The sequence below is a fragment of the Scyliorhinus torazame genome, chromosome 3 (assembly GCF_047496885.1).
Source record: "Scyliorhinus torazame isolate Kashiwa2021f chromosome 3, sScyTor2.1, whole genome shotgun sequence".
In the NCBI taxonomy this organism is placed as follows: domain Eukaryota; kingdom Metazoa; phylum Chordata; class Chondrichthyes; order Carcharhiniformes; family Scyliorhinidae; genus Scyliorhinus; species Scyliorhinus torazame.
Genome location: NC_092709.1, coordinates 109,046,273 through 109,071,513, shown reverse-complemented (window position 1 = coordinate 109,071,513; position 25,241 = coordinate 109,046,273). Strand labels below are relative to the sequence as shown.

General features: G+C 53.4%; 1 protein-coding gene across 4 annotated transcripts in view; it reads right to left on the bottom strand.

The window, feature by feature from the left end:
• Positions 1-25,241, bottom strand: part of ttc29 (tetratricopeptide repeat domain 29) — an 830,052-nt gene that overhangs the window by 151,945 nt on the left and 652,866 nt on the right. For all 4 annotated transcript variants that reach the window (XM_072496097.1, XM_072496099.1, XM_072496098.1 and 1 more), the window contains exon 12: positions 11,537-11,584. In XM_072496097.1, the coding sequence (XP_072352198.1) occupies positions 11,537-11,584 (48 nt within the window). The remainder of the gene's footprint in view (positions 1-11,536; positions 11,585-25,241) is intronic.

Sequence of the window (25,241 nt, the reverse complement as noted above, 5' to 3'; positions counted from 1 at the left end):
ACGTTATAAACTTATCACACCATGGTGGTGTGTTGTTACTTGCCACTGGGCACTGGGTGCTATGGGAATGTGAATCATTGACAGTCGAGGGGGGTTGGGGTCAAGGGGTTCGCATTCGCGCGTAACCGAACACAAATTACAATGATGACGAAAAACACGTATGATGTCTTCATTGTTCTCTTCTTTCTTCTCTTCTCTTCCTTTTTGTCTCTTCTCTCTTCCTGAATCTTCAGGAATTCTGTAAATCAAGCATAGTTTCCGTTACTATCTTGTTTAATATCTTGTACGTTAGAATGTCTGTCTTTTAGTGCCAATTTCCCATTATAATTGGTCACCATGTGCGACTCCCTCATTTTTTTTGTGTTTTAAACCAAATATTTGGACAAGACATCTAAGAAAATACTGTAATCGAGCCAAAATGGGGTGCGTATGGGCCGCGCCGGGTAAGATTTGGATGTAATCCCTGGGTAGGATGGCGACCAATGCCGTGTGTGCTCTACCCGAGCGTAGCTGACCAGAGGGGGGGTCCTCAGGCAGGGCGGAGACCAATGCCGTTTCTCCACTGCCTGAGCAACCGAACGGGTAAGAATGTGGTCATCGTGGGGGCTGCCTCTCGTGTTTACCTTCGAATCAGGAGAGCAGTTATGATTGTTGTCTGCCGACAGACTAGTTCCTCTGAGCTGTTGTCTGGGACAAACTAGATCCTCTAACAATTTTCTGTCGACAGACTAGTTCCTCTGAACTGTTGTCTGGGACAAACTACACTTAACGATAACATTAACGAACAAACATTGAACAAACATGCTGCAGGTTCCATCAGAAAGGACACCGTTTCTCCCAAGCGGTTCCTTTTTAAAACATCATCAGGACACCTCAGTTATCATTTGCGAACAGGGTCGCAAAGGGGTTCTCGTTTTGGGAGTCAGACTCAATGTAATCATCTTCTCCCGGATGCCATGCTCTTGCGTGGATGAGGGTTGCTAAAGCTGCATGGTGTGACTTAGGGTCCATCTCGTCGTTTCGGAGAATTGTCATGGATCCAAATAGTTGTGTCTAATTCTGTGGGGACGGAGTCGGGGTAGTCATCGTAGGGCAGTGGTCTTTGGTGAGGTTTGTTAAGCAATGTGATCAGGAAGGGATCACTCGAATCATGATCAGATTCGCTGGGTGTGGGTCCTGTTGCATGGGGATAGTAGGGAGGCGTGCTGTGGCTATTGCCTGTGTCACAGTCGCTGTCGCTGCTTCTGCTGTCTGTGGGCGTTCCACGGCGGAGTCTAGGGTTCGGGGGTGGAGTCGAGGTCTAGTCTGTGGATGGGGTGGGCATGTTGGGGGAGGGTGGGGATACGTTGGCTGTGGGCGGGGTGTGTTCTGTTGCGTCGAGCATTACGTCATGTCCGTGGTCAGACTGCGAGCCATATGCCTTGAGCTGGTTAATATGAAACCACGCGGTCTTCCCACTGGGGTACCTAATCTTATAAACGGAGGGGCTTACATTGTCCGCAACGGAGTACGGACCCGAATATTTAGATGACAGGAACGTGCTGGGGTTGTAAATGGAGGGCATGACCTGCTGTCCTACTTCAAACTCAGTTGCATGTACTGTTTTGTCAAAACAGGCCTTGCTCTGTTTCTTCCTGGTGCCTAATTTTACTGCGGCTGCTAGCTGAGCCGTTTTTACATTCTCTATTAATTGTTTTACTGCGTTCTCGTGTGTGAGGGCCGTCACTTCGGGGCTGGTCAAGTCAAGTCCTAATAAAAATTCTGTGCCATTCATGGGGCGTCCGGTCATGAGAGTGTGTGAGGTGCATCCTGTGGATGTCGAAACAGTGTTACGCAAAAACATTAGTGCAAAAGGGAGGACTGAATCCCAAGTGGTGCTGTTTTGTTGGACCATTTTTATGAGGGTTGCCTTTAGGGTCCGATTCATTCCCTCCACGATACCACTTGACTGGGGGTGGTATGCGATGTGGAATTTTTGGGTAATGCCAAATATCGTGAGGATGTTCTTCATGACACGTTCTGTAAAATGGGAACCTTGGTCGGATTCGATGCTACGGGGGAGTCCCCATCTCGTAAAGATGTGGTGAGTTAAAATCTTAGCGGTAGTCTTTGCCGTGTTTGTTCTAGATGGGAATGCTTCTACCCATTTCATAAACGTGTCTATCACAACTAACACATACTTGTGACCATTCCTGCTCGGGGGCAATGGTCCTATAAAATCAATCTGGAGGTTAGTCCAGGGGCCATTAACGGGGCGGGTGTGGCTAAGCTGAACTTTCTTCACATATCTGTCCGGATTGTTTTGGGCACAGATAAGGCAATTTTCAACATAGTGCGAGATGTCTTCCTTTAAATTCGGCCACCAACAGAGCTGCCTGAGGTGGGCTGTAGTGGGGTCAATTCCCTGATGCCCATGATTATCATGGAACAAACAAATAAGCTGATTCCTGTCCTGTTCAGGAACCACATAAAGGGTGTATTTTAGGACCACACCGTCATGTGTGGTCAATGCATTTTTAAATCTATCGTATGGGGCTGGAATTTTCCTTTTAAAGTATCCCTGAGATTACTATCTTGCTTCTGGGCCTGCACTAAATCCTCGATATTTGTCTGTGAGACCTGAACTGCATTCACTGGGCGCTTTCGGGGGGTTCCAAAAATGTCCATGTCTGGAACTTGCTTTAGCCAGTGTGTCGGCTTTTACATTTCCAGGTGGGGAGGAACGGTGGTGATTTCGGACTTTAATAATGCCAAAAATCCTGTCCTGTGCTTTGTCAAAAATGTGCCGGAGCAATGGGGTTGAAGGGAGGGGTTTTCCGTCCGCGGAAACAAATCCTCTTGCTTTCCACAGGGGTAGGAACTCTGTGAGGCTGTTACAGACATAGAGGCTGTCCGAGTATATGTCTGCTGGGCCGGGGAAGGAATCTGGGTGATCTACAATGTATGCAATGGCTGCGAGTTCTGCCGCCTCTGCGCCTAAGTGTCCTGGCAGTTTTAAGGAGATTTCTTCTAGGGCGCAACATAGATGCCGCATTCTGTAATGCGCCTCCCGTTTAATATAGTGGCAGAACCATCCACATATATTCTCAAAGGTGCGCACGTGTCTGTGTGCTGGGGGCTCTGGGGTGAACTACCTAGCTTTTTGGGGGGTGTTTTCGCGATACAGGGGCCTGTGTTGTGGTGCGGTGAGATGATTTCACATTCATGGGGGGGTGCCTGGGTACTGAAGGTTGTCGGCTAGGAAAGTGTGGGTCTTGGTCCTTTTAACAGTGATGTCCCGTCCCTGCAAAAGAAGGGTCCATCTGGCTGCTCTGATCTGGCTTACTCTACCGTCCTTAAGTCGTCCGTCTAGTAAAAGTTGTGTGGGGGTGTGTTCCGTGAGGATTGTGATGGGGTTTAGTCCGGTGATATATGAAATGTATTGAACTGCCCAGAAAACTGCGAGCAGGTGCCTTTCACAGGCCGAAAAACCCTGCTCCACAGGATCTAAAACTCTGGATCTAAAACTCTGGACTTTCTTGGAGTTCACTTTGCATCCAATTTGCTGTAGGAGTTCCAGGATTTCGGACAGAAGCGCGATGTGCTCTGCCTTGGTGTCTGTCTGCAGTACTAGGTCGTCTACATTCTGGACCAGACATTCGGGGTGAGGACATTTTGATAAACTATTGGCCAGCTGTCGGTGGAAAATGGAGGGGGAGTTGTAGAATCCTTGTGGAAGGCATGTCCACGTGTACTGCTGACTTTTAAAAGTGAAGGCAAAATTTGTACTGGCACGCCTTTGCCAATAGAATGGACCAGAATCCGTTACTGATGTCCAAAACTGAAAAATATCGTGAGTTGAGTCCCTGTTTGAGCATGGTCTCGGGACTTGTGGCTACCGTGGGGGCTGCTGCGGGGGTGACTTTGTTGAGTTCCCGATAATCGATGGTCAGTCGCCATGATCCATTGGGCCTTTTCACTGGCCAAATCGGGGCATTATTAGTAGAGGCTACTGATCTAAGTACGCCTTGTTCTAATAAGCTATCGATAACTTTTGAGATTTCTCCCTCTGCCTCTTGGGGAAATCCATATTGCTTCCGGGGTCTAGGGTCAGGTCCTGTTATTTGAACTGAACCAACCATCCTGCCACAGTCATGTTTATGACTTGCAAATGCGGTCCTGTTTTTCTGAAGAACTGCCCTAACCTGTTTGTCTGCACTAATCGTGGTCGAGTCAAATCAAAAATCGCCGACTGCACTAATCTTATTAGCATACTCACCTACTGTGAGCATTGCGGGGGTTCTTGCTGACTTTGTCATTTTCCAGACACATTGATTTACTGGGTCAAATGAAAGGTTGTGGGGTTCATGAAATCAATGCCCAAAATGTGTTCTGCTGTGTGGTCCAAATCGACCAAAACTAGGGGGTGTTTTGTTGTAATGTTGCCAATTTGAATGGGTACAGGGGCTGTGATGTGTCCCTGTTGTGAGTGGCCTGTGAAGCCGCTGAGGGTGATTGTGGCTGCAGTGGGCCACGTGTCTTTTTGGAACATGGTGGAGGAATTAATTGTGGTGCGGGACCCTCCTGTGTCCCAGAGAAATTCGATGGGCTGTCCCCATATTTTCGCTGCAACGACTGGTCGGCCGAACCTATCCCAAAGGGTGTCGCAGACCCAAGTGGGGAAGCCCGAACACTGTCAGTCAGTTCCGTTCATGTCTGTCTGGTCTGAACGGGTGCTTACACTATGTATGGGCTTTGTCCTGTTATTCAGGGTGCCTGCCTGCTGGGCTCTCTGTGGCTTTCATGGGGCATTGCACTCTCGTGCAAAGTGACCTAATTGTCCACAGTTGCAACACTCCTGTGGTTTCTGTGGAGGGCTGTTCATGCCTTCGTTCACCCATGCGGGGTTCTGGTGCGCTTTAACTGCTTGGATGTCTGCCTCTGCCTGCTGTTCTTCGGGTTTTCTAATCGCGGGTTTGTTGTGGACAGATTGCTCCCAAGAGCGGGACAACCTTTTTAAGACCGACTTTTCGTTGTGCGCTTCTTCCGTGGGGTCATAATTGATACAAGCTTTTTGTTCTGCCTCTGTGGCATGGGAGATGCGGGTCCATTTGGCCATGTTGTCTGGGGACAAATGGGCGCGGTCTAAGTTTCCGAAAAGGCTGTAAAATGGATCCACAGGCGTCCAGCAAACGCTGTGGGGTGCTCTGTTTTCTTCTGCCTGCACTTATTCAGGCCTTCTACTGGGTCACCTCTGTTATAACCGATCGCGTCTAGGATCGCCGTGTGTATCTCTGCAAGGGTGCCAACTCCTACATTCTGTGGGTCGGGAAGGGCTGCTACAACAGAAGGGTCTAAGATTAAAACTGTGAGCTTCACTTGCTCACGCTCATCCAGGCCGTACATGGTTGCCTGCTGCTTCACTCTAGCAAAGAAGTGGTGGGGGTCTGAGGTGGGGAGGAACGGTGTGATCTTTTCGCACGCGTCCCGTAATTGGGTCACGGTTAAGGGGGTGGTGTAAAGGAATTCCGCGTCTCCTTCCATTGTGACTGTGCGGTGGGTAGTTACTGGATTCATGGGTGCCTGATCTATCTGCTCTATGGGGGGTTGGGGTGCTTTTCTCCTTTGGGGCTTTCCTCCCACACATGTTCCCTGTACATATCTATGCGCGGTTTTGTTTAGTTCTTGCTAATCAGGGCAGTCTTCTTCATTTAATTGGGATCCAAAGGTGCTTTGAAGCCTATTTTGCACTGAAAGCAAAGACTGCAGTTCCACAATCTGCTTCTGGCATTTTGCATGATCCACTGAGCTTTGTCTGTGCTCCGTGGTGGTGGAGTGCTCTTAACGCTGCTTTTAGATCGCTGCACTGCCTTTGCAATGCCTCTACCTGTTTCTCTGTCTCTTCTCTTACCAGGACTGCACGTTGCGTGTCCTGATAGGCCTTATCGTATTGGGTTTGGAAGCTGCTCAGCTGCGCTAGACAAGACTGGTATGCCCACTTGGCATCATCCACCTCTCCGTCCTTTGCTGCCAACTTCCTTCTCAAATCTATATTCTCTCTCTCGATCTCACTAACATCGACCTTGCTCATTCGATGTCTCTCTTCTATCTCTTTGCGGAGCGTCCGAACGACCTCCTCTGTGCCTCGCAATTGTGCCAGACAGGACACGATTGCCATCGGCTTGTGAGCTTTTCCCAAGCTCTTCTAATGGATCTCTGACAGGTTCTCCCACCAAGTATGTCCTATACGTTCGGGTCCTGTTTCCTCATTATCACAGAATTCACTCCAAAGGGGCCATCCTTTCCCTTTGAGATATTTCCTGATCTCTTCTTCCCAAATGGGACACTGTCCTACTCTACTGGTCGCTGCGACCTCAAATTCCTGGGGGTTCATAAGGCGCTCCATTGCCTTTTTTCCTATCTGAATGCTCTCTTTTAAAATTTGGAACGAGGGATACTAAGGCGGTGCTGTAAACACAGGTATGGCGTTCGCTACTTTGCGGAATGTTGCCTGGAATGGAGAGTAGGTCTTACGAGGAAAGGTTGAGGGTGCTAGGCCTTTTCTCATTAGAATGGAGAAGGATGAGGGGCGACTTGATAGAGGTTTATAAGATGATCAGGGGAATAGATAGAGGAGACAGTCAGAGAACTTTTCCCTGGGTGGAACAAACCATTACAAGGGGACATAAATTTAAGGTGAAAGGTGGAAGATATAGGGGGGATGTCAGAGGTAGGTTCTTTACCCAGAGAGTAGTGGGGGCATGGAATGCACTGCCTGTGGAAGTAGTTGAGTCGGAAACATTAGGGACCTTCAAGCAGCTATTGGATAGGTACATGGATTACGGTAAAATGATATAGTGTAGATTTATTTGTTCTTAAGGGCAGCACGGTGGCATTGTGGATAGCACAATTGCTTCACAGCTCCAGGGTCCCAGGTTCGATTCCGGCTTGGGTCACTGTCTGCACATCCTCCCCGTGGCTGTGTGGGTTTCCTCTGTGTGCTCCGGTTTCCCCCCACAGTCCAAAGATGTGCAGGTTAGGTGGATTGGCCATGATAAATTGCCCTTAGTGTCCAAAATTGCCCTTAGTGTTGGGTGGAGGTGTTGACTTTGGGTAGGGTGCTCTTTCCAAGAGCCGGTGCAGACTCAATGGGCCGAATGGCCTCCTTCTGCACTGTAAATTCAATGATAATCTATGATTAATCTAGGACAAAGGTTCGGCACAACATCGTGGCCCGAAGGGCCTGTTCTGTGCTGTATTTTTCTATGTTCTATGTTCTAATACAAACTCCCGACAGTTTTTCGCAACAAAAATCTATCAGTTTTACCTTATAGCCTTGTTAGTTACGCATGCATTAACACGCTTCCGAATTATAAGGATTGATCAGAACTGCTTGAACACATGTGGTTTTTCTGTTCCCAATTGAATTCTCAATTCAAATTTTGGGTTCTCCCAGAGTGGTGAGGCCACTTCTAAATCGGGTCCCATCAGATGTCGCCAGTAAATGTTGCTAACTTTGGTTGGCTCTTAATTTGTTGCTCATTGTGTCTTTAATTAATTTGCTCTGTTTCTATAACCTTTGCTCTAGAGTCGCCAGGTATCTTTATGATACCGCCACGAAGTTCAAGTTCAAGTGCTGATCAATAACTCAATACACCAATTAGTAAGATTCAAATCAAAACACATTTATTATACACAGTCAATCACTACTCATGCATAAAACTCTACTGACTAGACTATCTCTAACACTAAAAGGCCTATACTTAGCTTTGGAACTGGCCCACCAGGTCAGGGGAACAAATGGCCTTTCGTTCAATTCTGAGTCTGCTGGATTCAAAGCTGGTATGGACTGGTAGCTAGGAGCGCCTATCTCGTAGCGTGCGTTGACTGGAGACTTACTTGGTTGATGCGGCAGCTAGGCAGGTCACTGTTAAGGGTTGTTTCGAGCTGCTGAGTGACCCTGCCAAGAAGGACGAATTGAACTTCGGGACTCTATCTTATAGTCCCCAGGGGCTTCGCGCCGTTCGGGGTGGACCCAGTATCTGGTTCCAAGTGATTGGACTAGCTTCCGATCACTTGGATCGATTGCTCCAATACTGGAGCCGTGCCCTGATTGTTGGGTGGTTCCTGAGTGTCCGTTGGCCTTCCTTTGTCTTGGCTCCTGCTGGCGCCGAGGAGTCTGGCTTAGCCTTATTCACCTTAAATGTTTCCAATTGTTCCTGGGGATCGCTCATTAATATGCGGATGGTTGCTAGTTTCAGTGCTGTCTGGGTTTCTGCAAGTTCTAATACACAGGAAACTTTGCACCTGCTAGTTTTTCCTGACTTGACTGAATTCCCCTGAATTCTTTGCGGATCTCCATTTTAAGTCGGGGAGTGGCCAACTCAGGTGGCTACAGTTTCCTCTGTGTGCTCCGGTTTCTTCGCACAGTCCAAAAATGTACAGATTAGGTGGACTGACCATGGTCAATGAGTAGCGTAACGGGGATAATAATAATCATAACAATAATCGCTTAGTGTCATAAGTAGGCTTCAATGAAGTTACTGTGAAAAGCTCCTAGTAGCCACATCTGGCGCCTGTTCGGGGAGGCCGGTACGGGAATTGAACCGTGCTGCTGGCCTTGTTGTGCATTACAAGCCAGCTGTTTAGCTCATTGTGCTAAACCAGACCCATAGGGCAGGGGAGTGGGCCGAGGTAGAGTGTTCTTTCAGAGGGTCAGTGCAGATTTGAAGTGTTGAATGGCCGCCTACTGCACGGTAGGGATTCTATGGATTTAATGGAAGTGGATTAAATTCTTCTAACTTTTTCTGCACTGCTGGCCAGTCCGGACTACATTGCCCACGGTGCTGACCGCCTCTGCCACCTGCGCCCAGGCGCGACTAACAGCACCGGCTGACAGCCTCCTTCCTGGGCCAGGGTACAGGGTCACCCTCCTCTCCTCCATGGCATTAAGAAGGGTCTCCAGCTCGGCATCTGCCAAATGTGGGGCTGCGTGTCTTGCTGCCATGTTGTTGACTGGGATGGTGTGTGTGGGGAGTGAAATGTGTCTCTGCGGGTGTAGCTTGTCAGCCTCCTGAGTGTCAATCGCGAAACCGGCGAATCCGGCACCGTTTCTCATTAGACCCTAGCCCCTTAACAGTACCGGAATCGGTCCAGGTGCGGCACCAGTTTTCCTGTCGGGGAACTCCACAAATTCTGCATCGGCATTAACACTAGTTTCAGACATGGAGAATTCCGCCGCCTCGCTCTGTATGCTGCATAAACATTTTGAAGTTGGATAGTATGTCAGCTGCATCCCAATTCAAATATGGGAATTTGTGGACATTCTGACAACATCTTTGACCTTGCTTCTTCGGTTCTGCCTGGAATGAGTGTCGCTGTCGCCTCTTTTGAATGTTTTTCTAAAGCTCTGCCTGCAAATACAAGATATGGTCGGATATCTCGCACTACAGGGTAATGGTGTCTTTGCTTCAACTATCTGTTCAGTAACGCCACAAGCCACCCGTTATAATCGCAACATTCTCTGGCCCAGTTTTTATGACTTGTTTTTGGTAGACCCTCCCTTACTCACTATCAATCCCACCCATGCCCTGGTCATTCACCTTTGCTGATTAAGCTAACTGGCACTAGTCCTCTTGGCACACTGTCCCACTCACTGAACTGACAGCCTATGTTCTACAATTGCACTATGTCTGATCCATCTGCTTTATTTGAGCACTCTCTTGGCACTCTGTCTTCAAAGCGTTTCTTCGCAGTCACCAACTGTGCTTCAGCACTCTCCAAGTTGCGACTTGGTCTGACCAAAATGTCAAGGGTCTGCTGATGCATGCAGCATGATGTAAGGCTGTTCACCGGGTCATACCTGTAATTAATATTGCTGCCATTGGTCTTTCCACCACTGATCACCATGTTGAGTTACCATAATGATATGGGCACCAATTGCTCATACGGGATTGAGTGGACAGGTTGTGGGTTCATTTATTAAGACGAGGCACATAAGAACAGTTATACATAGATATAAGACTTGAAGATATCAGAGCTGTGGGTTGTGCCCTGCTCAAAGCAAAAGTGAAACTATAACTGAATCTTATAGCACATTTCCCTTCTAGTGATGTAATGCAGCTGTCTCTGAAAGGCATATGACAACTGTCACTACTTTAAAATACATGCTTCTATGGAGTGATTTTCATGATACATACTGGAGAATGCCGGCACTTGCTATTTAATGAACATCAGACGAAACTAAAAGGCTGTGACCTTTGAGCACCAGGGAAATGTATCTGGGGGAAACTCAAAGATTTCCTTGGATTTTTCCAGGTGTGAATTGCGCAGTAATTGCCCGGGAAGTTCAAATTTCCTTTGGACAATTGCCCTGCCCTGGGAACCATCTGAAAATGTGATTTAAATCGCAAGCTTCAGGTGGTTTCGACTGTCCTCCAGCAGTAGTTATCCAGAAAAAGATAGAAGAATTAAACCCACTTCTAGCTTCTAGGTAACCATAATACTGACCAGCACGGATTCCCCCACCCCTCCATGGGACTTCCCCCACAAACTTCCCCATCACCCCCATTACCACCCTCACTCCTTCCTCACCACGCGTCTCAGTCCATCCCGAGAACTCACGGTAGGGGCAGCACGGTAGCACAGTGGTTAGCACAGTTGCTTCGCAGCTCCAGGGTCCCAGGTTTGATTCCCGGCTTGGTTCACTGTCTGTGCGGAGTCTGCACATCCTCCCCATGTCTGCGTGGGTTTCCTTTGGGGCTTCTGTTTCCTCCCACAGTCTAAAGATGTGCAGGTTAGATGGATTCGCCATGATAAATTGCCCTTAGTGACCAAAAAGGTTAGGTAGGGTTCCTGCGTTACGGGAATAGGGTGGTGGTGTGGGCTTAAGTGGGGTGCTTAATGGCCAGTGCAGAATTGATGGGCCGAATGGCCTACTTCTGCACTGTAAATTCAATGATTCTATGATTCTATATGAATCCACCCACCACCCCGAGAACTCCTCCACCCCCTCAAACCCCTACCAATATTCCCCTCAACCCTCACTGACATGAAATGAAAAATGAAATGAAAATCGCTTATTGTCACAAGTAGGCTTCAAATGAAGTTACTGTGAAAAGCCCCTAGTCGCCACATTCCGGCGCCTGTTCGGGGAGGCTGGTACGTGAATTGAACCGTGCTGCTGGCCTGCCTTGGTCTGCTTTCAAAGCCAGCAATTTAGCCCTGTGCTAAACAGCCCCCTGAGGTTGATCTGCCTTGATTCCATGGATTATGAGGTTCTGATATGCCAGTAGATCTGCAATTGCCAGGCGTTTAGTTTCATGATGTAGAACATCTGTGATACCCAAAAGGTTTCCTCCTCAACATCCCAGAATACCCTCCACTCAGATCTAACTCGACCTGAATCCACCCCTCCCTCAGGGTCAACCCAACCAGACCAACCTTCGGGCTTGAACCAACATGACCCCACCCCCCTCATCCCGACCAAAACCCTTCCCTGGCCTAATGCTACCCCACATCCTCCCAATCGTATCCCAATCTTATCTTATAGACTTACTTCCTTCATGGCTTGTCAAAGAGGAAATATGCTGCAGATGATGGAGATCTGAAATAAAGCAGAAAATACTGAAGAAACTTGTAATGATGCACGCTCTCAAATGCTTTAGAAACACGAAAGGTATTTATGAATAAGAAAAGCTGTACGGAGGCCAGCAGCCACAAATCTTCTACATGTCTTCTGCCTAAGGGAGGCCTCCAGCCCAACAGGTGACTATGCACTCACAGTCCGTCAATGCCAAGTGACCTGCTTCTGCTGTGTTGCCCCTAAAGGGACAGTCAGCACAAAAGTTTGCTGGGGAGTGGGGGCGGGGGGAGGGGTGCGGTTTGGATGGTGCGGAGGCGAGGAGGTGAGTACAATGGTTAGCCATAAACCAGAAAGGCGGCATGCTGGCACAGTAGTTAGCACTGCTGTCTCACAGCACCAGGGACCAGGGTTCGATTCCGGCCTTGGGTGACTGTGTGGAATGTGCATATTCTCCCCGTGTCTCTGTGGGTTTCCTCTGGGTGCTCCTGTTTCCTCCCACAGTGCAAAAATGTACAGATTAGGTGAACTGACCATGATCAATGCGCAGTGTTATGGGGATAGGGCGGGGGAGTGGGCCTAGGTAGAGCATTCTTTCGGCGGGTCAGTGCAGATTTTGTACTGTAGGGATTCTATGGAGTTGATGGAAGTAACTAATACTGTAGGACAGTCAGAACTATCATAAGTTTGTAATTTAAATGGCATTTTCAGATGGTTCCCAGTGCCGGGAAATGGTCCAAAGGAAGTTTGAATATCCTGTGCAATTGTATGCCCTGGGCAATTGTTGTGCAATCTGTAGACCGAGTGGCCATGTGATGACGCGGCTAATTGAAGGGGTCACACGACAGAAGCGCAGTGCTTCTCCCTGGAGTGCGGGCAGAGATACAGCATGTACGAGCTGCTCAGAGTACTGGATAAACTAATGTTGTTAGAAGTCCTTGGGTCGCCCGTCATTGAAACCCTGCATTTCTACATGATGTCAGGAGTTGGCAGTATGGCACAAGGCCTTAGATGCATTGACCCACTCGTGTTCGATGAGAACAATGCGGACAACTGAGCCAAGTTTGAAAAGGGGTGGTGCATCCACTGCGGTGCCAGATTATTGGACTAATCAAAATAGGTACAAGCTTACAGTGAAATTTTAATTGTTTGTCTTTCAAATGGAGGAGAAAAAATCTTTAATAAGTTTGAAAACATTTGCTTGCCCGTGAAGAATACAATACTCGACAGGCATGCGTTTAACTGTACAAACCAAAGTTCTGATGAATCGATTCAATCATATATGGGCACCTTGAAAATCTCAGAGAAAATGTGCGTTTGACACCCTTACCGATGAGTTAATCAGGGATCGGCTACGCTCTGGGGTCCACTGTGATCTTGCCCACAAGCAGCTGCTGCGGGAGAACACCGAGCCCCCGACAGAGCACTGAGCCTCCGACAGAGCACTGAGCCTCTGACAGAGCACTGAGCCTCCGACAGAGCCTCCGACAGAGCACTGAGCCTCTGACAGAGCACTGAGCCTCTGACAGAGCCTCTGACAGAGCACTGAGCATCCGACAGAGGCTCCGACAGAGCACTGAGCCTCTGGCAGAGCACTGAGCCTCCGACAGAGCCTCTGACAGAGCCTCCGACAGAGCACTGAGCCTCCGACAGAGCCTCCGACAGAGCACTCAGCCTCTGGCAGAGCACTGAGCCTCCGACAGAGCCTCTGACAGAGCCTCCGACAGAGCACTGAGCCTCCGACAGAGCCTCCGACAGAGCACTGAGCCTCTGACAGAGCACTGAGCCTCTGACAGAGCCTCTGACAGAGCACTGACCCTCTGACAGAGCCTCTGACAGAGAACTGAGCCTCCTACAGAGCCTCCGACAGAGCACTGAGCCTCTGACAGAGCACTGAGCCTCTGACAGAGCCTCCGACAGAGCACTGAGCCTCTGACAGAGCACTGAGCCTCCGACAGACCCTCTGACAGAGCCTCTGACAGAGCACTGAGCCTCTGACAGAGCCTCTGACAGAGCACTGAGCCTCCGACAGAGCCTCTGACAGAGCCTCCGACAGAGCACTGAGCCTCATAGAGAACACTGAGCCTCAGAGAGAGCACTGAGCCTCCGACAGAGCACTGAGCCTCCGACGGAGCACTGAGCCTCAGAGAGAGCACTGAGCCTCCGAGAGAGCACTGAGCCTCCGACAGAGCACTGAGCCTCCGACAGAGCACTGGGCCTCAGAGAGAGCACTGAGCCTCCGAGAGAGCACTGAGCCTCCGACAGAGCACTGAGCCTCCGACAGAGCACTGAGCCTCAGAGAGAACACTGAGCCTCAGACAGAACACTGAGCCTCAGAGAGAGCACTGAGCCTCAGACAGAACACTGAGCCTCAGAGAGAGCACTGAGCCTCAGAGAGAGCACTGGGCCTCAGAGAGAGCACTGAGCCTCAGAGAGAGCACTGAGCCTCCGACAGAGCACTGAGCCTCCGACAGAGCACTGAGCCTCAGAGAGAGCATTCAGCCTCAGAGAGAACACTGAGCCTCAGACCGCGCACTGAGCCTCAGAGAGAGCACCGAGCCTCCGACAGAGCACTGAGCCTCAGACAGAACACTGAGCCTCCGACAGAACACTGAGCCTCAGAGAGAAAACCGAGCCTCAGACAGAACACTGAGCCTCAGAGAGAGCACTGAGCCTCCGACAGAGCACCGAGCCTCAGAGAGAGCACTGAGCCTCAGAGAGAGCAGTGAGCCTCCGACAGGGCACTGAGCCTCAGAGAGAACACTGAGCCTCAGAGAAAACACTGAGCCTCAGACAGAGCACTGAGCCTCAGAGAGAGCACTGAGCCTCCGACAGAGCACTGAGCCTCAGAGAGAGCACTGAGCCTCCGACAGAGCACTGAGCCTCAGAGAGAACACCGAGCCTCAGACAGAACACTGAGCCTCAGAGAGAACACTGAGCCTCAGACAGAGCGCTGAGACTCCGACAGAGCACTGAGCGTCAGAGAGAGCATTCAGCCTCAGAGAGAACACTGAGCCTCAGACCGCACACTGAGCCTCAGAGAGAGCACTGAGCCTCAGACAGAGCACTGAGCCTCCGACAGAGCACTGAGCCTCAGAGAGAGCACTGAGCCTCCGACAGAGCACTGAGCCTCAGAGAGAGCACTGAGCTTCCGACAGAGCACTGAGCCTCCGACAGAGCACTGAGCGTCAGACAGAGCACTGAGCGTCAGAGAGAGCATTCAGCCTCAGAGAGAACACTGAGCCTCAGACCGCGCACTGAGCCTCAGAGAGAGCACTGAGCCTCAGACAGAGCACTGAGCCTCCGACAGAGCACTGAGCCTCCGACAGAGCACTGGGCCTCAGAGAGAGCACTGAGCCTCCGAGAGAGCACTCAGCCTCCGACAGAGCCCTGAGCCTCAGAGAGAACACTGAGCCTCAGAGAGAACAATGAGCCTCAGACAGCGCACTGAGCCTCAAAGAGAGAGCACTGAGCCTCAGAGAGAGAGCACTGAGCCTCCGACAGAGCACTGAGCCTCAGAGAGAACACTGAGCCTCAGACCGCGCACTGAGCCTCAGAGAGAGCACTGAGCCTCCGACAGAGCACTGAGCCTCAGAGAGAACACTGAGCCTCAGACCGCGCACTGAGCCTCCGACAGAGCACTGAGCCTCCGACAGAGCACTGGGCCTCAGAGAGAACACCGAGCCTCAGACAGAACACTGAGCCTCAGAGAGAGCACTGAGCCTCCGACAGAGCACTGAGCCTCCGACGGAGCACTGAGCCTCAGAGAGAGCACTGAGCCTCCGAGAGAGCACTGAGCCTCCGACAGAGCACTGAGCCTCCGACAGAGCACTGGGCCTCAGAGAGAGCACTGAGCCTCCGAGAGAGCACTGAGCCTCCGACAGAGCACTGAGCCTCCGACAGAGCACTGAGCCTCAGAGAGAACACTGAGCCTCAGACAGAACACTGAGCCTCAGAGAGAGCACTGAGCCTCAGACAGAACACTGAGCCTCAGAGAGAGCACTGAGCCTCAGAGAGAGCACTGGGCCTCAGAGAGAGCACTGAGCCTCAGAGAGAGCACTGAGCCTCCGACAGAGCACTGAGCCTCCGACAGAGCACTGAGCCTCAGAGAGAGCATTCAGCCTCAGAGAGAACACTGAGCCTCAGACCGCGCACTGAGCCTCAGAGAGAGCACCGAGCCTCCGACAGAGCACTGAGCCTCAGACAGAACACTGAGCCTCCGACAGAACACTGAGCCTCAGAGAGAAAACCGAGCCTCAGACAGAACACTGAGCCTCAGAGAGAGCACTGAGCCTCCGACAGAGCACCGAGCCTCAGAGAGAGCACTGAGCCTCAGAGAGAGCAGTGAGCCTCCGACAGGGCACTGAGCCTCAGAGAGAACACTGAGCCTCAGAGAAAACACTGAGCCTCAGACAGAGCACTGAGCCTCAGAGAGAGCACTGAGCCTCCGACAGAGCACTGAGCCTCAGAGAGAGCACTGAGCCTCCGACAGAGCACTGAGCCTCAGAGAGAACACCGAGCCTCAGACAGAACACTGAGCCTCAGAGAGAACACTGAGCCTCAGACAGAGCACTGAGACTCCGACAGAGCACTGAGCGTCAGAGAGAGCATTCAGCCTCAGAGAGAACACTGAGCCTCAGACCGCACACTGAGCCTCAGAGAGAGCACTGAGCCTCAGACAGAGCACTGAGCCTCCGACAGAGCACTGAGCCTCAGAGAGAGCACTGAGCCTCCGACAGAGCACTGAGCCTCAGAGAGAGCACTGAGCTTCCGACAGAGCACTGAGCCTCCGACAGAGCACTGAGCGTCAGACAGAGCACTGAGCGTCAGAGAGAGCATTCAGCCTCAGAGAGAACACTGAGCCTCAGACCGCGCACTGAGCCTCAGAGAGAGCACTGAGCCTCAGACAGAGCACTGAGCCTCCGACAGAGCACTGAGCCTCCGACAGAGCACTGGGCCTCAGAGAGAGCACTGAGCCTCCGAGAGAGCACTCAGCCTCCGACAGAGCCCTGAGCCTCAGAGAGAACACTGAGCCTCAGAGAGAACAATGAGCCTCAGACAGCGCACTGAGCCTCAAAGAGAGAGCACTGAGCCTCAGAGAGAGAGCACTGAGCCTCCGACAGAGCACTGAGCCTCAGAGAGAACACTGAGCCTCAGACCGCGCACTGAGCCTCAGAGAGAGCACTGAGCCTCCGACAGAGCACTGAGCCTCAGAGAGAACACTGAGCCTCAGACCGCGCACTGAGCCTCCGACAGAGCACTGAGCCTCCGACAGAGCACTGAGTCTCCGACAGAGCACTCAGCCTCTGGCAGAGCACTGAGCCTCCGACAGAGCCTCTGACAGAGCCTCCGACAGAGCACTGAGCCTCCGACAGAGCCTCCGACAGAGCACTGAGTCTCCGACAGAGCACTGAGCCTCTGACAGAGCCTCTGACAGAGCACTGAGCCTCCGACAGAGCCTCTGACAGAGAACTGAGCCTCCGACAGAGCCTCCGACAGAGCACTGAGCCTCTGACAGAGCCTCTGACAGAGCACTGAGCCTCTGACAGAGCCTCTGACAGAGAACTGAGCCTCCGACAGAGCCTCCGACAGAGCACTGAGCCTCTGACAGAGCACTGAGCCTCCGACAGAGCCTCTGACAGAGCCTCTGACAGAGCACTGAGCCTCTGACAGAGCCTCTGACAGAGCACTGAGCCTCCGACAGAGCCTCTGACAGAGCCTCCGACAGAGCACTGAGCCTCAGAGAGAACACTGAGCCTCAGAGAGAGCACTGAGCCTCCGACAGAGCACTGAGCCTCCGACGGAGCACTGAGCCTCAGAGAGAGCACTGAGCCTCCGAGAGAGCACTGAGCCTCCGACAGAGCACTGAGCCTCCGACAGAGCACTGGGCCTCAGAGAGAGCACTGAGCCTCCGAAAGAGCACTGAGCCTCCGACAGAGCACTGAGCCTCCGACAGAGCACTGAGCCTCAGAGAGAACACTGAGCCTCAGACAGAGCACTGAGCCTCAGACAGAACACTGAGCCTCAGAGAGAGCACTAAGCCTCAGAGAGAACACTGAGCCTCAGACCGCGCACTGAGCCTCAGAGAGAGCACTGAGCCTCAGACAGAGCACTCAGCCTCCGACAGAGCACTGAGCCTCCGACAGAGCACTGGGCCTCAGAGAGAGCACTGAGCCTCCGAGAGAGCACTCAGCCTCCGACAGAGCCCTGAGCCTCAGAGAGAACACTGAGCCTCAGAGAGAACAATGAGCCTCAGACAGAGCACTGAGCCTCAAAGAGAGAGCACTGAGCCTCAGAGAGAGAGCACTGAGCCTCCGACAGAGCACTGAGCCTCAGAGAGAACACTGAGCCTCAGACCGCGCACTGAGCCTCAGAGAGAGCACTGAGCCTCCGACAGAGCACTGAGCCTCCGACAGAGCACTGAGCCTCAGACAGAGCACTGAGCCTCCGACAGAGCCTCTGACAGAGCCTCCGACAGAGCACTGAGCCTCCGACAGAGCCTCCGACAGAGCACTGAGCCTCTGACAGAGCACTGAGCCTCTGACAGAGCCTCTGACAGAGCACTGAGCCTCTGACAGAGCCTCTGACAGAGAACTGAGCCTCCGACAGAGCCTCCGACAGAGCACTGAGCCTCTGACAGAGCACTGAGCCTCCGACAGAGCCTCTGACAGAGCCTCTGACAGAGCACTGAGCCTCTGACAGAGCCTCTGACAGAGCACTGAGCCTCCGACAGAGCCTCTGACAGAGCCTCCGACAGAGCACTGAGCCTCAGAGAGAACACTGAGCCTCAGAGAGAGCACTGAGCCTCCGACAGAGCACTGAGCCTCCGACGGAGCACTGAGCCTCAGAGAGAGCACTGAGCCTCCGAGAGAGCACTGAGCCTCCGACAGAGCACTGAGCCTCAGAGAGAGCACTGAGCCTCCGAGAGAGCACTGAGCCTCCGACAGAGCACTGAGCCTCCGACAGAGCACTGAGCCTCAGACAGAACACTGAGCCTCAGAGAGAGCACTGAGCCTCAGACAGAACACTGAGCCTCAGAGAGAGCACTGAGCCTCAGAGAGAGCACTGGGCCTCAGAGAGAGCACTGAGCCTCAGAGAGAGCACTGAGCCTCCGACAGAGCACTGAGCCTCCGACAGAGCACTGAGCCTCAGAGAGAGCATTCAGCCTCAGAGAGAACACTGAGCCTCAGACCGCGCACTGAGCCTCAGAGAGAGCACCGAGCCTCCGACAGAGCACTGAGCCTCAGAGAGAAAACCGAGCCTCAGACAGAACACTGAGCCTCAGAGAGAAAACCGAGCCTCAGACAGAACACTGAGCCTCAGAGAGAGCACTGAGCCTCCGACAGAGCACCGAGCCTCAGAGAGAGCACTGAGCCTCAGAGAGAGCAGTGAGCCTCCGACAGGGCACTGAGCCTCAGAGAGAACACTGAGCCTCAGAGAAAACACTGAGCCTCAGACAGAGCACTGAGCCTCAGAGAGAGCACTGAGCCTCCGACAGAGCACTGAGCCTCAGAGAGAGCACTGAGCCTCCGACAGAGCACTGAGCCTCAGAGAGAACACCGAGCCTCAGACAGAACACTGAGCCTCAGAGAGAACACTGAGCCTCAGACAGAGCACTGAGACTCCGACAGAGCACTGAGCGTCAGAGAGAGCATTCAGCCTCAGAGAGAACACTGAGCCTCAGACCGCACACTGAGCCTCAGAGAGAGCACTGAGCCTCAGACAGAGCACTGAGCCTCCGACAGAGCACTGAGCCTCAGAGAGAGCACTGAGCCTCCGACAGAGCACTGAGCCTCAGAGAGAGCACTGAGCTTCCGACAGAGCACTGAGCCACCGACAGAGCACTGAGCGTCAGACAGAGCACTGAGCGTCAGACAGAGCACCGAGCGTCAGAGAGAGCATTCAGCCTCAGAGAGAACACTGAGCCTCAGACCGCGCACTGAGCCTCAGAGAGAGCACTGAGCCTCAGACAGAGCACTGAGCCTCCGACAGAGCACTGAGCCTCCGACAGAGCACTGGGCCTCAGAGAGAGCACTGAGCCTCCGAGAGAGCACTCAGCCTCCGACAGAGCCCTGAGCCTCAGAGAGAACACTGAGCCTCAGAGAGAACAATGAGCCTCAGACAGAGCACTGAGCCTCAAAGAGAGAGCACTGAGCCTCAGAGAGAGAGCATTGAGCCTCCGACAGAGCACTGAGCCTCAGAGAGAACACTGAGCCTCAGACCGCGCACTGAGCCTCAGAGAGAGCACTGAGCCTCCGACAGAGCACTGAGCCTCCGACAGAGCACTGGGCCTCAGAGAGAACACCGAGCCTCAGACAGAACACTGAGCCTCAGAGAGAGCACTGAGCCTCCGACAGAGCACTGAGCCTCCGACAGAGCACTGAGCCTCCGACAGAGCACTGAGCCTCAGAGAGAGCACTGAGCCTCAGACAGAGCACTGAGCCTCAGACCGCGCACTGAGCCTCAGAGAGAGCACTGAGCCTCCGACAGAGCACTGAGCCTCCGACAGAGCACTGAGTCTCAGAGAGAGCATTCAGCCTCAGAGAGAACACTGAGCCTCAGAGAGAGCACTGCGCCTCAGAGAGAGCACTGAGCCTCCGACAGAGCACTGGGCCTCAGAGAGAGCACTGAGCCTCCGACAGAGCACTGAGCCTCAGAGAGAACACTGAGCCTCAGACAGAACACTGAGCCTCAGAGAGAACACTGAGCCTCAGGCAGAGCACTCAGCCTCCGACAGAGCCCTGAGCCTCAGACAGAGCACTGAGCCTCAGAGAGAGCATTCAGCCTCAGAGGGAACACTGAGCCTCAGACCGCGCACTGAGCCTCAGAGAGAGCACTGAGCCTCCGACAGAGCACTGAACCGCCGACAGAGCACTGAGCCTCAGAGAGAGCATTCAGCCTCAGAGAGAACACTGAGCCTCAAAGAGAGCACTGAGCCTCAGAGAGAGCACTGAGCATCCGACAGAGCACTGAGCCGCAGAGAGAGCACTGAGCCTCCGACAGAGCACTGAGCCTCAGAGAGAGGACTGAGCCTCAGACAGAGCACTCAGCCTCCGACAGAGCCCTGAGCCTCAGACAGAGCGCTGAGCCTCCGACAGAGCACTGAGCCTCAGAGAGAGCACTGAGCCTCAGACAGAGCACTGAGCCTCCGACAGAGCACTGAGCCTCCGACAGAGCACTGAGCCTCCGAGAGGACACTGAGCCTCAGAGAGAGCATTGAGCCTCCGACAGAGCACTGAGCCTCAGAGAGAGCACTGTGCCTCAAAGAGAGCACTGAGCCTCAAAGAGAGAGCACTGAGCCTCAAAGAGAGCACTGAGCCTCAAAGAGAGAGCACTGAGCCTTAGACAGAGCACTGAGCCTCCGACAGAGCACTGAGCCTCAGAGAGAGCACTGAGCCGCAGACAGAGCACTGAGCCTCAGACAGAGCACTCAGCCTCAGAGAGAGCATTCAGCCTCAGAGAGAACACTGAGCCTCAGACCGCGCACTGAGCCTCAGAGAGAGCACTGAGCCTCCGACAGAGCACTGAGCCTCAGAGAGAGCATTGAGCCTCAGACAGAGCACTGAGCCTCCGACAGAGCACTGAGCCTCCGACACAGCACTGGGCCTCAGAGAGAGCACTGAGCCTCCGAGAGAGCACTGAGCCTCCGACAGAGCACTGAGCCTCCGACAGAGCACTGGGCCTCAGAGAGAGCACTGAGCCTCAGACCGCGCACTGAGCCTCAGAGAGAGCACTGAGCCTCAGACAGAGCACTGAGCCTCAGAGAGAGCATTCAGCCTCAGAGAGAACACTGAGCCTCAGACCGCGCACTGAGCCTCAGAGAGAGCACTGAGCCTCCGACAGAGCACTGAGCCTCAGAGAGAGCATTGAGCCTCAGACAGAGCACTGAGCCTCCGACAGAGCACTGGGCCTCAGAGAGAGCACTGAGCCTCCGAGAGAGCACTGAGCCTCCGACAGAGCTCTGAGCCTCCGACAGAGCACTGAGCCTCAGAGAGAACACTGCGCCTCAGAGAGAACACTGAGCCTCAGACAGAACACTGAGCCTCAGAGAGAGCACTGAGCCTCAGAGAGAGTACTGAGCCTCCGACAGAGCACTGAGCCTCCGACAGAGCACTGAGCCTCAGAGAGATCATTCAGCCTCAGAGTGAACACTGAGCCTCAGACCGCGCACTGACTGAGCCTCAGGCTGAGCACTGAGCCTCAGAGAGAGCACTGAGCCTCAGACAGAACACTGAGACTCCGACAGAACACTGAGCCTCAGAGAGAACACCGAGCCTCAGACAGAACACTGAGCCTCAGAGAGAGCACTGAGCCTCAGAGAGAGCACTGAGCCTCAGACAGAACACTGAGCCTCCGACAGAACACTGAGCCTCAGAGAGAACACCGAGCCTCAGACAGAACACTGAGCCTCAGAGAGAGCACTGAGCCTCCGACAGAGCACTGAGCCTCAGAGAGAGCACTGGGCCTCCGACAGAGCACTGAGCCTCAGAGAGAACACTGAGCCTCAGACAGAGCACTGAGCCTCAGAGAGAGCACTGAGCCTCCGACAGAGCACTGAGCCTCAGAGAGAGCACTGAGCCTCCGACAGAGCACTGAGCCTCAGAGAGAACACTGAGCGTCAGACAGAGCACTGAGCCTCCGACAGAGCACTGAGCCTCAGAGAGAGCATTCAGCCTCAGAGAGAACAGAGAGCCTCAGACCGCGCACTGAGCCTCCGACAGAGCACTGAGCCTCAGAGAGAGCATTGAGCCTCAGACAGAACACTGAGCCTCAGAGAGAACACTGAGCCTCAGAGAGAACACAGAGCCTTAGAAAGAGCACCGAGCCTCACAGAAAGCACTGAGTCTCCGACAGAGCACTGAGCCTCCGACAGAGCACTGAGCCTCAGAGAGAGCACTGAGCCTCAGAGAGAGCACTGAGCCTCAGACAGAACACTGAGCCTCAGAGAGAGAACTGAGCCTCAGACAGAGCACTGAGCATCCGACAGAGCACTGAGCCTCTGACAGAGCACTGAGCCTCAGAGAGAGCATTCAGCCTCAGAGAGAACACTGAGCCTCAGACAGAGCACTGAGCCTCCGACAGAGTACTGAGCCTCCGACAGAGCACTGAGCCTCTGACAGAGCACTGAGCCTCAGAGAGAGCATTCAGCCTCAGAGAGGTCACTGAGCCTCAGACCGCGCACTGAGCCTCAGAGAGAGCACTGAGCCTCCGATAGAGCACTGAGCCTCAGATAGAACACAGAGCCTCAGAGAGAGCACTGAGCCTCAGACAGAGCACTCAGCCTCCGACAGAGCCCTGAGCCTCAGACAGAGCACTGAGCCTCCGACAGAGCACTCAGAATCCGACAGAGCACTGAGCCTCCGAGAGAACACTGAGCCTCAGAGAGAGCACTGAGCCTCCGACAGAGCACTGAGCCTCAGAGAGAACACTGAGCCTCAGAGAGAGCACTGAGCCTCAAAGAGAGCATTGAGCCGCAAAGAGAGAGCACTGAGCCTCAAAGAGCGCACTGAGCCTCAAAGAGAGAGCACTGAGCCTCAGACAGAGCACTGAGCCTCAGACAGAGCACTGAGCCTCCGACAGAGCACTGAGCCTCAGAGAGAGCACTGGGCCTCCGACAGAGCACTGAGCCTCAGAGAGAACACTGAGCCTCAGACAGAGCACTGAGCCTCAGAGAGAGCACTGAGCCTCCGACAGAGCACTGAGCCTCAGAGAGAGCACTGAGCCTCCGAAGAGCACTGAGCCTCAGAGAGAACACTGAGCGTCAGACAGAGCACTGAGCCTCCGACAGAGCACTGAGCCTCAGAGAGAGCATTCAGCCTCAGAGAGAACAGAGAGCCTCAGACCGCGCACTGAGCCTCCGACAGAGCACTGAGCCTCAGAGAGAGCATTGAGCCTCAGACAGAACACTGAGCCTCAGAGAGAACACTGAGCCTCAGAGAGAACACAGAGCCTTAGAAAGAGCACCGAGCCTCACAGAAAGCACTGAGTCTCCGACAGAGCACTGAGCCTCCGACAGAGCACTGAGCCTCAGAGAGAGCACTGAGCCTCAGAGAGAGCACTGAGCCTCAGACAGAACACTGAGCCTCTGAGAGAGAACTGAGCCTCAGACAGAGCACTGAGCATCCGACAGAGCACTGAGCCTCTGACAGAGCACTGAGCCTCAGAGAGAGCATTCAGCCTCAGAGAGAACACTGAGCCTCAGACAGAGCACTGAGCCTCCGACAGAGTACTGAGCCTCCGACAGAGCACTGAGCCTCTGACAGAGCACTGAGCCTCAGAGAGAGCATTCAGCCTCAGAGAGGTCACTGAGCCTCAGACCGCGCACTGAGCCTCAGAGAGAGCACTGAGCCTCCGATAGAGCACTGAGCCTCAGATAGAACACAGAGCCTCAGAGAGAGCACTGAGCCTCAGACAGAGCACTCAGCCTCCGACAGAGCCCTGAGCCTCAGACAGAGCACTGAGCCTCCGACAGAGCACTCAGAATCCGACAGAGCACTGAGCCTCCGAGAGAACACTGAGCCTCAGAGAGAGCACTGAGCCTCCGACAGAGCACTGAGCCTCAGAGAGAACACTGAGCCTCAGAGAGAGCACTGAGCCTCAAAGAGAGCATTGAGCCGCAAAGAGAGAGCACTGAGCCTCAAAGAGAGCACTGAGCCTCAAAGAGAGAGCACTGAGCCTCAGACAGAGCACTGAGCCTCAGACAGAGCACTGAGCCTCCGACAGAGCACTGAGCCTCAGAGAGAGCACTGGGCCTCCGACAGAGCACTGAGCCTCAGAGAGAACACTGAGCCTCAGACAGAGCACTGAGCCTCAGAGAGAGCACTGAGCCTCCGACAGAGCACTGAGCCTCAGAGAGAGCACTGAGCCTCCGACAGAGCACTGAGCCTCAGAGAGAACACTGAGCGTCAGGCAGAGCACTGAGCCTCCGACAGAGCACTGAGCCTCAGAGAGAGCATTCAGCCTCAGAGAGAACAGAGAGCCTCAGACCGCGCACTGAGCCTCCGACAGAGCACTGAGCCTCAGAGAGAGCATTGAGCCTCAGACAGAACACTGAGCCTCAGAGAGAACACTGAGCCTCAGAGAGAAGACAGAGCCTTAGAAAGAGCACCGAGCCTCACAGAAAGCACTGAGTCTCCGACAGAGCACTGAGCCTCCGACAGAGCACTGAGCCTCAGAGAGAGCACTGAGCCTCAGAGAGAGCACTGAGCCTCAGAGAGAGCACTGGGCCTCAGAGAGAGCACTGAGCCTCAGAGAGAGCACTGAGCCTCCGACAGAGCACTGAGCCTCCGACAGAGCACTGAGCCTCAGAGAGAGCATTCAGCCTCAGAGAGAACACTGAGCCTCAGACCGCGCACTGAGCCTCAGAGAGAGCACCGAGCCTCCGACAGAGCACTGAGCCTCAGAGAGAAAACCGAGCCTCAGACAGAACACTGAGCCTCAGAGAGAAAACCGAGCCTCAGACAGAACACTGAGCCTCAGAGAGAGCACTGAGCCTCCGACAGAGCACCGAGCCTCAGAGAGAGCACTGAGCCTCAGAGAGAGCAGTGAGCCTCCGACAGGGCACTGAGCCTCAGAGAGAACACTGAGCCTCAGAGAAAACACTGAGCCTCAGACAGAGCACTGAGCCTCAGAGAGAGCACTGAGCCTCCGACAGAGCACTGAGCCTCAGAGAGAGCACTGA